Below are 15,278 nucleotides of genomic sequence, written 5' to 3' on the forward strand. Positions count from 1 at the left end.
GAAATTTCCCCGGAATCCGGCAACCTGTCAGACAGTTGGACTCTCATATCGTTCTCCGCATCCAAGCGACTTCTGTATTTGGTCTTAGTTGCCGTGTATACCGAGAATCCCGTCTCACACCGATAAGTGCTGACAAAAGGCACCACGACGCGCAGTGCTCCTTTGTGGTGGATAGATTTTCACGATTCCACGGGTCACCAAATTCCGAACGAGAATCTCTTCGATAATGTCCTCTCTGTTCGAAAACTGCATTCGAAATCCCGCGCTTGGGGGCCGTGTCCTACGGTGGTTTGTTTGTCTTCTGGAGCGGCATTTTTCAAGAACAGCGCATTCGGCTTGAAAGTTTGATGAATTATCGCATTAATGCTTGATAATTGAACCGAGTATCTGTCCGCTGGAGCTCTGGGAATTCGCTTACGGAACCCAAGGGTTCCGCAAAAAACTTCGCCACGGAACCCCGAAAATCTCGTGGCGGAACCCTAGGGTTCCGCGGAACCCCTGTTGGGAAACCCTGCACTAAGGCATTGACCACGCAGGCTTCCTCCATCCAACGAATGAAAGATTTTGTAATAGTTCTTCTACGATAGGTTAGCGTTCTCATTCGGCGTAGAGTACTCCATCAAACAAAACCCGGTATGCTCGGGAGAAATCCCATAGGGATAGAAACGTCGGACTTCCCGAGAATTCCACAGGTTAGAGAGTGAAAGGAAGTCTCTCCACGTGGAGATTTGAGCTCCACTGAGCCGGGCGATTATATCAAGCAAACGGCTCGTAGGTCATAGCGTGATAGTTGCAGTGAAAAGTTTCCCGCTCGTTTCCTCCGGTAGCCCTTGCCTGGGTCATCGCTAGCGCAGACTGAGACCGAATTTCTTGATCCGTCGCCGAGAAATGAAAGTCGAACACCAAGATCGGTATTCTTCCCCCGAACAATATGGGCCTCATTCAATGAAATAATGCAGCGTGTTTTCCGGATGCGTGCTGGAAAGCGAGACTTGCGGTCGACGCGTCGATCTCTCGATGCGCCAGGTTACGCTCCAAGGGAAATCGTTCACGAATCCTATACATATGTCCCTAGGTTGAAAAAGCCGTCCATTAATTCATCCGTGAATCGAGTCCTATTTCGATTCTCGAGGCTCATCCGTCTGGCGAGAAGAGCTTGTGAATCGATATGTTCGTGGGTACGGACGCTCGTGAATCTGGGTTTGATTGCAGTTGCGGTGAGTGTTGATCGGAGTGGCACTGAGCCGCGTCGCGCATCGTCGAAGATTCCGATTCAGATTGAGGGGTTGCGCACTAGGATTTCCTCGATAATGGAAGACGCGCGTCGGGAGAAACCGGATCTCCCGTCCGCGGAGGAGCACCCGATACCGATCGCGAGCCCGCTAGTCCCGCACCACTTATGTCCGTCGGCGTTCCGGATAGATCGGAGGACCGGTATTACCTTCCTCGATTGATGTCGGCTTGGTGATGAATGGAGGCTCTCGAATGTATATCGTGAGCTCTCGATGCTTTTCTTGAAGCTCGTCAGATATCAATGCTCGAGCATTGGCCAGATCTGGCATCGATGAAGTAAGAGTCGATTCTCTAGGAAAAGTGTTTATTCAACATGTTTTTTTTGCTCTCGCTGCCAAGAATCGGCTCCCCGAGCACTGTGAGATTATGCAGAAGGTCACATCCAGCTCACCATATATACAAAACGTGGTAAAGAGCACAACGCGCCTTATCGAGTGACATTCTCTGCTTTCCGGTACCGGTAAACCGCTTGAAATCTGGGGCTGACTGTATTTTTTCTTCTGCGGCATCTCATCGTGTGGAACAACTAGGGGTGCACAGTTGTGTGTTGGTGTGCAATTTCCGATGCGTTTTCGAGACAGTCTCCTAGCTCCCGATGATGTGAAGCGCAGCATCAAAGACTGTTCAAGCCTCGATGTCGTGGGGAGTCGCTGGGGTTCAATCGGAGGTAATTTCCCATATTGCACGCAGGTTTCCGCCTCCACAAACAGAACAATCATCTCGCGGAGGAGACAAAGAAAGGTGTGGTCTCTCTGAAGTGGGTCGCTTCGACAACGATACAGAGGGCGATAAAGGATTGAGGAACTTTGAGTTTTTATGGAGTTCAACGAATGTTCAGAATCTCTATACTTTAGTCTGGAGTCACGGAGGATCTAAGGCAGGACTTTCATGTCCTTCTGATTTATTGGGTGAAGCGTCTCTCGACGGACTCTGGCGTGGGAGGAAACTCGAGAACTTTGTCACCGGTGGCGATGGAGTGAACATGCGAGGGGACATGGAGGTAGGAGATTGGCTCGCTGCGAGGAAGTGCTGCTGGGCTGCGAGTAGAGCTTGTTGCGAACCACTTGCCGCGAGTGCCTGATGTTGTGCCATGAGGGCATGGATTTCCGCCATGGCGTTCGTTTGTAACGCACCGAAGGATTGACCGAGGGTCGCTGCCGCGGCCAGTTTTGCCCAAGGAGAATTTGTTGCCGCTGCTTGCAATAGGAGGAGTTCCGAAGACGTCGGCATCCTTCCCAAGGCTGCGAAAATTGGGAGTGATACTTCTTTTAATCTTCGATCCCGAGTCTCGGTGGACCGATTAGGATTGGGAAGTTCCTCTTCAGAGTGCGAGCGAGGAACACGAGGAATCTGCGCTATCATGGTCCCAGAGTCGCTCTCAGAAAGATTGAGGTATAAGGACATCGAGGTTTCCTGATTGCGAGAGGGACGAGGAAGCTTACCCGAGGTCGTCGCTAGAAATTGTTGTTCCGGAGTAGGCGGGGGCAGATCGCCAGTGAAAACAGCTCGAGCGAATGGGAGATGTCGCATCGCGTGCTCTCTCAGTAAGCTTTCCACGGAGTCACCTTCGAGGTCTGTCAAGCGCGAGGAGTCCCGGAAGCCCTTAGCAAAGGGGTTGCTATCGATTTTGAGCTTAGTTATCTGAAAAGGATCGGATCCATCAATGAAGGGAAGCATTCCCAAGTAATCTTTGCTCAAGTCGTGCAAATTATATCCAAAATATATGCATAATTTAATGGAAGCGATTCGACGAAATAATTCGAGTGCAATGGTTGGTGATTACATCGGCGAACTCTTGAATCGTGTTCCGGGCCTCCCGGGTGCCAGGACGGGGCTTCACTCACCAACTGGTTCTGGTAGGCCGTGACGGCAGTGAACGTGGTCTCCGGGAATACAAACGTCTTGTACTCCTCCCTCTCTAAACTCGGCATGCCATTTGAATTGCAGAAATCTGATCTGAGCTTCACGAGGTGTATCCTCGGCTGATACTTGTGCATCGAGTTTAGAACTATGTGATTCTGTCTGTCCATCTCGTTGTTCGTCAACTTGACCTTCTCGAAAGACACCACCTGGAATCAGGATAGATCCTCTATTGATCGGAAAGAAGAGCGTTCAGACCCACACCGATCCGCTTCTGAGAAATTGAGGGTTAGCCGGACGGCGATGAGCTACAGTGCGCCAGAGACTCGCCTGCTTCCGTAGCTGGTCTCCTTGGAAAGGCGAATCCGGATGCTGATAGAGGACGTGAGGACATGCGGGGTCCGATTTTCCGGCGACCAGCCACGATGAACGATGGTATGCGTAGCGATATCGTTTGTTATCGCAGGCCACGATATCCATGAGGACTCCGTACCGCTCGTTGGGATTCAGACCAGTGAAGGAAACCCGCACTGTCGGAAACATTCGTCTGGAATGAATGAGATCGAAATCAGCTCCAGGGAAGTGGGATACGTCGAAATCGGCCGCATAGTGAAATATTTCCGATTTTCCAGTCTGTTAGCCATCATCATGATCGCTTTCTGCGGAAACTTCACTGGTACGGCACGCGTCCGTTCTCAGAAACCCGCACCGGATTCCATTCGAGGATTCACTCGAAATTCGCAGCCACGACCAATAGGCTTCCGATCGGAAGTTTTCACACGAACGAGCCGATAGTTCAATGGAAATCGCCTTCGGACATTGTTATCCAGAATCCGTCGACCCTCTATGCGTCGATTTCATCGAAGTTCTTCTCCTGAACCTACGGTGTGAACCTCGACCGGCACCTCTCCGGTAATGGTTTCTTCATGATAAGACTACCCGCAGCTATCATTATCCGGGCGTCATTTTGCTATTTTTTTACGGCGATCACTAAGTGGTCGGCCCTCCACGAGCCATCTCACGAGTCTGCCAGTCTTCGAGCCTTGCCAGCCATCGGCAAGAGCGAGCGAACGAACGAGCGAGCGAGCGAGGGAGCACTATCCATATATTACCGCACTCGGCCAAGAACAGGTCGCCCGTCCCCTCCGTTCCATAATTCGATTTTAATGCCTACCATCTCGTTCGTCCAACAGGAATTCGCTTTCGTGGAAGATCTGGTAGACCACGGACTGTTCGGCCTGATTAGGATAATCACGTGCTCAACAATGAGCGTGCCGATGGTGCCAGCCTTTCTCTTGTAACCACCCCTTGAGTTTACACAGCGGTTCGCTGCAGTCGTCCGCTGCCGCCGCTGCTATATCGATTCATGCAATGCAGCGCGGATGTGCATATGAGCTTGTTAAACGGGGTCGGCAGATCTCCTCCAGACATTTTGATTTATGATACATAGCTCAGGCCGGTCGTCTGACTTCGAGCATCATGAGCGTCTCACTCAACTCTTTCAGTCAATGACGTCGCACATCGAAAGTTCGGAGGAAGGAAACTCCGAGATTCCCGGCACTAACACTGTCTGGTCGTCTTCATGTTTTTTCATCTTAGTCCATCAACCCAAGAGCTTTCCCGCGAAGAGTCCGCCCGAGTGGAAATTCGGGAGAGTTCAATCGCACAGAAAGGAGTCTTCGTGACGCAGTAGCTTGACCCCACTCAGATTCGCGCGATAGGATCTCACTGTGGACGGAAGCATCGATTGTTTCAACAACTAGTGGTGTGACCTAGCCGGTCACGCTACTCAGGTGACAAACGCGAGAGATTCGAGTTTTTTTTTCTACATGGTCTTACTCCATGAGGACCTCTCTCCCTTTCCCGCTCGTCGACTAACGATTCTTGCTCTTTGTTTATTGATCATATCAGCGAGGATGACGGTCTCGTTCGGAGATCGAAAATTCCGATTGCCAGTGAGCAAGTCGAACGAGGTGTGTTGCATTTGCGAGGGACTGATCACTGTCTGAGAGCCTTCTGAAAGCCGTCCCAGGATGGCCGCTGTGTCCATTGAGTCCGAAAAAACTTTGAAAAAAGACCTTGAATATCATCAATAGCTGGAACGTTGATTCGATGACCTCAGTGATCAAGAATCAATATTGAGTACGGAGTAGCAGCGAGAGTCTCGAGTCTCAGATACTCGGCTGATAGGCTGGAGGAACCATTCTTCAGACGAAGAAGTCGCAGGAAACTCGAGGAGAGCTGTGGTAACGCCATTGCTAGTAATTCCTCCCCTCCCGAAGAGCTCGATTTTTTTCTTCTGTTCCGAGATGCTAATTTCAGGGAGACGATGACGATCTGTCGTGCGACCTGTTACGATGGACGAGCCGACGAATAGAGCCGTTTATATTAAAACGAAAAGCGTCAGTCGGACAACCGTCAGCGAGCTCGATGGACACTGTATGCTAAATAGACGACGCCCTCGCGTGCGTGCGCTTGTCCGTTTTTCCGTCAGTCCGTCGTGCGTGAGTTGCAGCGGCGTCATCGTCGACGGCGGCAAACGCCTCGGCGAGTAACAGCGTTCACGTTTAAAGGAAATCTAACAACAAACGGAGTGGACGCGAATGATTCGACTCCTCGAAAATTTGAAAAGTGCCTCGCTGCTTTTCGAAAGTTTCGCACATAGATGACCGACCGAATGCAAATTCGAAAGGGAGTTGACGTGCTTGACGTGAGGTCGCAACTGCGTGACTCTCGCTTGCTCGCCGGCTACGTTTGTGTGAGTTTGTGATTTGCTGGTGTCGACAGCGGCGCCTTTCCTCCCTGCATATAATATCGTTCACCTTGACAGAATTCAAATGAGCTTTCAACATGGAGGAAAATGAGTCCGCCACGATCTCTGGTTTTCAGAAAAAATCGCAATCCAGCTCACTACTTGTATCAGAACCTCGAAGGAAACTCATTCCACGCAGACCCTTCCATCATTCCAGCTATCGATCTTTTTTCGTCCTCATCGTGCTAATTATTAGAACATTTCGATATCAGACAACTGACGAGGGAATCCTCTCTCTCCCCTGCGAGAAGATTCTTGGAGTTGAGCGCCGACTATAGGCGATGAACTCGGCCAAGAGCCAGCTAATCTGTTTATCGGAGTCTCGGAGGAATCGGGCAATCATCTGATTGATCGCAATCACGAGGGTCCTTCAGCCAGGCGGAAGGATGAGAGAATATCGAAATGGTATCTCACGGCTCTACACCGAACAGAGTGCTGCGGACCACGAATCGATGTTCATGCATCGATTTATTGAATCGGAGCTAATGTCGGGCCTACCCGATCGAAACTATCGGACAGGCCACTGCCGACGAGACTCTCAAGCCGTCATGGCATCCCGTCCGTTTCGTTTTCTGCTTTGCTCGCATACCTTCCGAGAAGAGACCTCCAGAATGAACATGACGACTCTCTGTCGCAATCATGGAGCTCGTGAAAACTCTCGAATATCCGGAACATAGGATCTTTAAATCGTGCTCGGCCCATTATTCATCCAAGGAGTTCGAACGCCACGCGAAGCGGGGTGTAGGCGACGGCATTCCGTACAGGAGTCGAGCTCAGTCCTTCCCCTTTTTCAACGAATTCTTATCCTTGGCTAGACGATGTCTCCGCGAATGAGGGCTTCTGTGACATTCGGGAGATCAACAGGCTGAACGTTCGCGACGAAGACGAACCCCCGATGCGTGGAGAGCTGTCGGAGATTCCCGGGAAGGTTGAGCGGTAGACGCACCCTCCAAATGGAAATCTCGCCCCTTGATATCATTTTATCCGCTTGCTCATGCCAGGATAATCATAACTTGGGTAAAATAGACCATGGCTGAGCTTGATCTCGAGCATTGACGGCTACAACACCATACATTAAAGTCGCGCATCATATGTCGCTATAGCGTGGTGAATGTTATCTATGATATTATTTTCTGGCGGGATATTGGCCGCGTAGATTGGGGGGTATCTCTGTGGCTCCTCGGATCACTCGGTCGAAATATTCGCTCGTTCCGATCCGCGGAGATGAGTCGTCTCGTCGACCCGGTCACATTCCAAAGAGCGGTGACACTTTTCTCGGTCGACAGAAAGCCTCTCGACGTGACAGTTGTCTGTCCAGCGAGACGCAGCGGCATAAAAACAACGGCAGAGCTAGTTTTTAATGCGTAGATCACAGTCAAGAATCAGTCACACGCACACCCAAGCACTTTTGCACAAAACCCGCTCTGGCCCGGCGGGCAAGCACGAAGGATGCACACAGCAGACCGTGTGCTGTCAAGGGTGAGCGTTGTTCGCCTCGCTTTCTAGCTCCCTACTCGTTGTGTAAGCTTACTTGTGCGTTTGTTTCTGTGTGTCGAACACTCGGGACAAAAATATCGACTCGTAACAGGCGACGAGCTCCATCAAATTCCCTCAGAGCTACAAGGGTTTCAGTTTCAAAGATCTCCTCACAATACTCTCCACGCGGCCGGCGACCGATACGAAAACGGGGGGAGCGAGGAACTAGAGCGCTGAAAATGCATGGTTCCTTCACAATAGTTTTCGACGAGGAGGAAGTGAGAAATCATGATCGAGCACGGCGTGATGATCCAATCAAGATGGAATAATAGATGACGACCGCGTCGGCAATGTGTTCCTCAAGAGTTCGAGTGTCTGAGTCGGACTTCTTAAGCAGAGTGGAGAAGAAGAATCGTATAATTTTTTTGGAGTGAAAGTATGTTTTGACTAAAAACAGTTCACTTTCTCTTGGCTCGCGGTTCCCTCTAAAACGACGAGATATCCACCGTTTAGTGCCGATGGAGAAGCATAAATAAGATGTTTTAGGGCGTCATAAAGAGGTCATATTCAACACAGCCACTGGCAGCAAGTATCCGGCCGGGCCATTCCTTCCGCGGCTGCTTCCACTCTTTTTGAAGCTCGAAAAAGAAGGAGTGGAGCTCAAGGGAGGGGATTTGCCAGAGAATAATTATTTCAGAAACATATGGACCGGATGAACCTCGAAATCTAAAGTGTTAGCTCTGAAACTTCCCCGTCAATGAGGGGTGCAGATATTCCGTCGACGGAATTCTCCTGTCGCAACGGACGTGCGAAGCAGCCGATTTGTGGAATGTTCGCGGTTCGAGTCATCTCCACAGAGGGAGGGAGATCGTTTGTCTGAGAAATGAATCCTGTGTTTGCGTCCATCTGTTACCGCACCGACGATCATGACTTGTTCGACTTCACAAGCTGGCAAATTCACACACTACGTAGGAGCATGGCGAATACCCGACGTCAGGGCCACGTTCCTCCACAGGAACCAAATCGACGTCGAAACCACACGACTTCCCGATTATGGACGGAGAGACCTGACGCTCTTCCCCATTTTGAGAGGATAATCCTCGGATCACGCCGAGTTTTACTATATGGTCTCAGGCCCGATATCGGAAACCGCGTAAGGTAGCTTGTTCCGATCGGCAGCGCTTCATTTCCTTACCCTCAAACGGACAGTCAGAAAGTAACTGTCTGCCATGAACGATACTCCGAAGGCTATTCCATGCGCTTCCGATGGAATTCGGAGAGATAATAAGAGTAGGAATACCTAGTGGCCAACAGATCGGAAAGAAAAGCCTCCACGGCTCGTGGACAGCCGTGCATTCATCGTCTAATTGAAAAGAGCTCGCCGTCATCCGCATCCGAGAGCAATCGCCTCTCGTCGAGATTCTTGGTATGGAAGCGAACGGGAAGTCTAGTTCTACCACTCTTTTTCTTTTATTAGGCACCGCGGGAGAAAAAAGGTTCGCCTATCAGGAGAAAACGCTGGACTCGCCACCACGAAGACCGTATGGTTCCGTTCCTGTATCGACTGTCGAAGAGAGCCTTGAAACTTGCGTTTCTCAAGCGAATTCGGCGACTCGAACCCTCTGGCACAGCAAACTAAAGTTTGCTCCCTGCGCTCGACGCAGAGTAATTAAATATTCAGCATTAGCAGAGTGCTAACGATAAAAAGTGTCGTCGTAATAATTTTGCTACACGTTTCTCGATGTTCGACAGAGGTCTGCTTGATCAAGATGTTTGCAATTTGATGTCAGTGTAAGTTTGCTGTAAGCGCTCTCCGGCCCCGTGAAGATGTTAATATTTCACCCTGTCATTATCGCCGTGTACCTTTCTTGTGCTTGGTGAGGGCTGCTGGTTTCGCTAGCACGGTCGTCGTCTCCGCGACCGACCGACAGTTCCGAGCGGTGACAAATCGTCGTAAAAGGAAAGCTTCATGTTCCGAAGACGAACGACGTCCACGCGTACAGCGTTGAATTCATCCGAGCCATGTCTCTCGCTCCCCTCTCATGGAAATCCCTGTATTCTGACGCCTGTTTTTTCCCCCGTAAGTTTTCCGATGCTCTCGGACTACTTCAGTTTCTCGCCTACATAGTCATAGGCGGAGCCTTCGGAATGGCTAGTTTTCTTTTTAGCGGGACCATGTTCCTGGCCGGGTCGACATTAACATTTCGAATGAGTTAGCTCAATGCTGAGCGTGACATGGAAGCCGGGAGACGTTCTCCAGGACAGCGCAACGTGCGGTTCTCGACGGCTCATCTCGTCGGCTGTGTCAACATGGTGTCCGTGTTCGTGCACACGTTACGCCTGTCGCGTGCCGCTTAGCCGGATTCGGAATCAAGTTGTAAGCTTTCGTAGTGAGCATGCCGACTGAAAGCAACAGCCTGACGCAGCATTTTGACGAACTAGCCTGAGCGACAGCGAGCCGACTCCAGGGAGCGAAGCCATCATACGCGGGAGGTTCACGTGAGATCTATCGAGTGGATCATCTGGCATTCATTCGTCGATCTGTCCGTCTTATCTAGGCGTTTGATACGCTATGATGCTCTGCGCGAGGTGCGAGTCGTCGCTGCTTATCACTTTGCCCTCGGTGAACTGGTCGCCCAGAGATAAGAAGCTGACAGCCCAGTCGGTGGCTTCCATCAGCGGAATAATTATCTCGAGAGAGTGCATGCGGCTAATGGCGAGTACCCGACCGAATGGAAGACTGCATGAATGTTCCGCCGGATGAATGAATGGATGGATAGATAGATGAATGGACGGATGGGTGGATAATGTGACGGAGAGGGAGGGAGAGACAAATGCAACTGACTGAGCGGGGAGGAAGACTGTCCAGTAGGAAGTGGGTGCCGCAGATCCAATTCGCAAGTCTTCGTAGCAGACGAAGTGCTGATGGAGAGACTACCTCAAACTGAGGCAATGGAGGTCCGAGAGATTCCTGGAGGGAGCACGGTCGAGCTTCGCGGCTTTTCAACGCAATGCCGGTCGGAGCAATCCTTGTGACAAATGCCTCAGTCACAGCAATGACGTTGACCAGATCGGTCTCGGGGTCGGAACCCGACAATAATTCTCGATGATAACAGTAATCAACATCTCACTTGGCTGTCGCGCAACAAGGCTTCACGAATCGTATAGCGAGCTGGGAGCTGAGTCCAAACCCTGCTCCGGCGAAGCGCCCCGATTGATGAATGAATCGGGAGGAGATTTCGTACGGTAAAGCCCCTCGCGGATGCCGCTCCGAGTTTCGTAAAGTTTGAAAAATCGTCTGCCGCAAAGGCCAATTATTGTGAGCGTTTTTCATTCGAGCCGAAATATTAATGTCTGTCTTTAGTGCGCAGGCCGCTGAACAGTGCCGCGCGAGGCAGACGTGAAATCGCTTGACGACTTCCAGCGTTCTCGCTCATCCTTGTTTGGGGTAGATTTTTCCGAGACGATACCCAAAGCCGAGTGCGCTGATTGAATGTCCGAGATCCTTCCCGCTCGCACTGTCGAAACGGATCCCTCCGAATCCTTCATAAAACCTATCGAGGCTAAGATATATTCATAAGCATACGGTATGGTACGAACCGGCCAGTTTTGGTGATGATCATTTCCGTGCCGAGAGTGTGAAATTTGTCCCACAACTCCTTCGTCTCGAGGTGGGCTTCAACCCTTTCGAGATCGGCGGAGTTGCATCTCGGCTGGCATTGCGGATTCTCTATCCGGTCTGTGCGATCGCGTTCTTTCCCGGGCTGAGAGGATTCCTTCTCGAAAAGATCCTCTCGGAGGTGCGATTGGGTTTTCCGAAGATTTCCTATGAGGAGAAAAGATATGTGTGATGTCGATATCGTCTCCAGAAAAAGAGTGCTCTAAGGTTCTTCTACGGTTTTTCTCCTTCCCTGTCGTGAGCAACGAGCTCATTGCTTCTTTTCTTCGTAGATGCCTCGGGAATATTATTGTCCTTCTCTGTGAAAGCCACGCTTACCATTCGACACGGGGGGAGATGCGGATCGGGGGTTGGAGTCGGGCGAGGACGAACTCAACCGCCTCTGCTTGAACGGCGGTCCGTAGAATTTGCTAGCATCGTCTTGAGGAACATTAGATGCAACCAGGCGCTCTGAAATCAACGAAGCGAACATTATTGTCGTTGTATGTACAAGCCGACAGAATTCATCGGATCGATCCTGGGATCGTCCAGGGGCTCCTGTTGACAAACCAACGCACACGACGGATACAGCCACTACAAGCTGATCATTGATCGACAACACGAATGAGAACACGTCTTAGCTCCGAGCCAGAGCCCGATGTGAAGTTTCACAAATTCAGCAGGACAACCAGTATTCTATTCTCGAATCAGAGAGATCTTCACTCGCTGGTCGCTCTCCATTCGTGCATTTCAATCGAAGCCCCGAGAACTCATGTATCCTCGTGTACCTCCGTCGAGCTCCTTAGTTTGTGACGAATTTCGAGTGGTACTAGATGCCTTCCGACTCGGGAGACTCGTTAATGCACTTCGAAAATGAATCAAACATCTCGAAAGATTCGCATTGTTGACGAACTTGGCTTTTGAGATACTATGATTTGGAACGAGGGAGCCGATTGTACGAGGAAGATAAATCGTAAGAGTAAATTTTGCTATACAGCTTCCTCGAAGCTGTCGTCATGTGTGAGTAGATGATCCGCAGAGGGGAAATCGAATCCTTAACCAGGAGTTGAAGTCCGTGCGAATAGATTTTCCCGGAGCTCTGATTTCCGGGACAACATTCTTCCGTTGTAGAATCGTTCCAGCACGGCTCGTGACCGCAGGGCCTTGAGATTCCTGTGCGCGGAGGATTTGACACATTCTTGCCTCAAAGTGCGAGCTCATTCGATTATCTGACAATGAAGGTGCGTAAATATCCGTTTGTGCATCTATTTATCCCTCCGTCCGACGGTTTCGGCTCTGTGGGACTGTTTGGCAATGTACGCGTCGATTATCTCGCCTTAATTCTGCCCGCACGGTGAATTTGCATGCTTGTTTGTCGTGTCAAGAGTTTAAGGGCTGCCGCCACGGCTGCGGCCAACGTCGTTACCATGGTGGTGGCCGAGTCATCGACTTCGATCGAAAGAGCTCGGTCTGAACGAAGTGCGAATAATATTTCGCTCAGTCGGCACGACGGTGCCGGCGTGTTGTGAGTTCGCATGTTCATCATCTGGTTCGTTTGGTCAGCCAACGATCCAGTCGGAGCGTAAACGAGAAAGAATTGCAAATTTCCTCAACGGAATCCTCTAATGTTTGTGCAGGCGTGTCAATGACGTCGCCAACACAGAGGGCTCGAAGGGGATCGCTCCTAGGTTTTCCGTCCCCTCCGGAGATAAGGCGTAGCGCTGGCCGAAGGAAGCGACCCGCATTTCAACGCTGCAGATTTAGCGGACGACAAACGTGTCATGCGAGGAACGGTGTTCTTTCTGTCGTTAGCTCGAGCATCTATCGCTAGATGTCGATTCGTTGGTCCGTGATTGATCTTCGCCAAGGAGGTCGCACACTTGGTACATCGCCTACTTCGCGAGCAGGGCAGTCAGTATGTTGTTCATCTTCTTTTCTCAGCCGCTTCCCTCGCAATCGTCCAATGCCAACGAAAAAGACCAGTCAACCAGCGGCAGCAAGTTGTTACATTTTAACACCAATACATTCTGAGAGACCACCCCGAAGTCACTCATGAGTGAGCTTCATCACATCCGAACTTCTCATTGTAATTCCGTCGACGTTCACTGTGTTCGGAGCTGGTTTTCGAAATTTTTAGTTCTGCTGCTTCGGGAGAGCTCAGAGCCTTGAACAAGGGAGCGTCCGAAAACTCGACAGCTTGCGGTTTTTCCAGGTCCTCAATTCGTCGGCGCGATACATCTCCCCTAGGGTGGATGGTCAATGGGAGAAGTCGTGATTGCCATTGACAGCAGAGAAGGTCTCTCTTCCGAGTCAGGCTGTGTCGTGTAAGGAACACGTAACCGGCTTGAAATGGATGATCCGACTTTATCCCGTTGTTGATAATCTGTTGTTATTTTTCACTCTGAATCGCCACAGGGGACCAAGGCGGGAAGCTCGGAGGCAGTTTCAGTGACTACAGAAGCAGCGTCTCCGAGAAGAGAAAGAAGCCGGACGACGGAGAAGAAAAAAAAAGAAAAACAGTCCAAATCGACAAGTCAATTCTGACTTGTTTCACATCCTGACGTCCCATCTGGATCACAAATCATTGTCGTTCGGGTTCGATCGCAGCGCAGTCGCCTCATGCCGAAGGCGTCCTAAGACGATCCACTGCGCTCGGCTTCGAGCAAAGAGCCTTCGGAGCTCAAGCCGCTTTCTTCTCTTTTCCCCTCTCAACTTGGTCGATGGTCGAAGGAGAAATATCTACCCAGCCCACTCGGCGACTGGTCGTTGTTGTTCCGGACCGCGCATCGGAAACTGAGTAAAAAAAATCATTCGCTTCTGTGCTCGATCGATTACATTTTCGGCTCCGGTGCCGTTTCTTACGGGAACCCCAACAGGGTGCTGGTCGGTGAGATGCCGAATCTGCCTTCGGGGACGGAGCAGAAGAACATAGTGAGAGGCGGGTCAGCGTCGTCGTCGCCATATCGGGACGAGATATCTCCTCGTCGTCGTACTCACTACAATTACGTTCCACGTTCGACTGAGAAGCGGCATCATAAGCAGTGAATGCGAGTGAGGAAAAATTGCAGAACGTCGAACATAATACGCGGGCCAATCAGCCTGCCCTCTTGTTCCGTTTAAGGTGATGCTGTGAATTGTCCGCAATTACCGATGATCGGTCGAGCATCTCTTGATAATTTTTACGCTCAATTCTCTCATTTTTCTCTCTTCCGTCGTCGTCGACACCAACGTCGACTACTCCTCCATCGATGTGCTCCTCGACGATAAAAGCGCCAAGAAGAGCAGATCGAGCGAGCACAACCGGCCGGCGGGTCGACTGGCTGACTGACTGACTAACTGACTGACTTGCTTTCTCGTCGAAGGAGCGAGCAAGTAAACGTTAATTGCATAAAATATTATAATCGACGTAAAATTATACGGGCGGCGTGGCGGCGTTTGAAGCCCGAGCAAAGGGCCGCCGCCAGCCAACCAGGCAGGCAGGCAAAGCGACTTAATCGGGAAGGCGGAACACGAGCCGAGGATCAACCGAAGATCCATCGAAGGAAGATACGGACCGGAGATACGGATTTGAGTGGAGAAGAAGACTGCCGCCGCCGTCGCCGCGCCGTCGCAGCCGAAACGCTGCGTGGTTGCTCTGCAGCGAATTGCACGGAGCGTCACGCCGATAACACAACAGTCAACTTGATAAGGAGATATATCGATCCATGCAGAGAAAATCGTGGTGAGTGGAAATCATGGTGTCTCACACGGTGAGTGCCAACTCTGGTTTAGCGCACTGCGCCGGCGTTTTCAGAAGAACAACCTTGGAAACAGACAAAGGGCTCCTGTCAACTCCTCCAGGTTGAAGGGGGGCGGAGTCGAATCGTTCGGGAACGTTTCAAAATTTTCAATCAAGTCCCTGAATGCGATTCGTCGAACTTACAGTTCTCGTAAGTGTTCCATCTCTGAGTGAGTCTCTCATCAATACCGTCGACGGATGGAAGTTTCCGCGCCTTCTCAAGGCTCATGATCTATGCATTCGATGCTGGACGAGAAAACACGTGTAACTCCAAAAGAACTCGAGCTTCTTCTCGCGGATCTATTCGAAATGACATCTATTCATGCCTCGGGGACGGTCGTTCCTGCTTAGCTGCATTCTTTCATCTCGGTCAGTTCATTGTCTCTTGTACCGATGTCATT

The 15,278-nt window shown here is 50.7% G+C and overlaps 1 protein-coding gene across 1 annotated transcript; it reads right to left on the reverse strand.

Annotated features, from left to right (window-relative positions):
- Positions 1-1,670: 1,670 nt before the first annotated feature.
- On the reverse strand, positions 1,671-11,172 carry LOC100901511 (T-box transcription factor TBX20-like). The gene is made up of 5 exons (XM_018641171.1): positions 11,042-11,172; positions 3,484-3,700; positions 3,138-3,362; positions 2,736-2,934; positions 1,671-2,534 (listed from the first exon to the last, which is right to left on the reverse strand). Exons 1-5 carry the CDS (start codon positions 11,062-11,064, stop codon positions 2,155-2,157), a joined length of 1,044 nt encoding a protein of 347 aa, XP_018496687.1. The 5' UTR covers positions 11,065-11,172; the 3' UTR covers positions 1,671-2,154.
- Positions 11,173-15,278: the final 4,106 nt, after the last annotated feature.

This window comes from Galendromus occidentalis, unplaced genomic scaffold (assembly GCF_000255335.2).
Source record: "Galendromus occidentalis unplaced genomic scaffold, Mocc_1.1 scf7180000077524, whole genome shotgun sequence".
Classification (NCBI taxonomy): domain Eukaryota; kingdom Metazoa; phylum Arthropoda; class Arachnida; order Mesostigmata; family Phytoseiidae; genus Galendromus; species Galendromus occidentalis.

Bases quoted from the DNA above. Each gene is read 5' to 3' on its own strand.
- LOC100901511 (XM_018641171.1), bottom strand. From the start codon at position 11,064: ATGATCATCACCAAAACTGGCCG. The intron at 3,701-11,041 runs GTTCGTACCATA...CATTCATTCCAG, and splicing joins ATCATCACCAAAACTGGCCG to ACGAATGTTTCCGACAGTGC. The intron at 3,363-3,483 runs GCGAGTCTCTGG...TCCTGATTCCAG, and splicing joins GAGACCAGCTACGGAAGCAG to GTGGTGTCTTTCGAGAAGGT.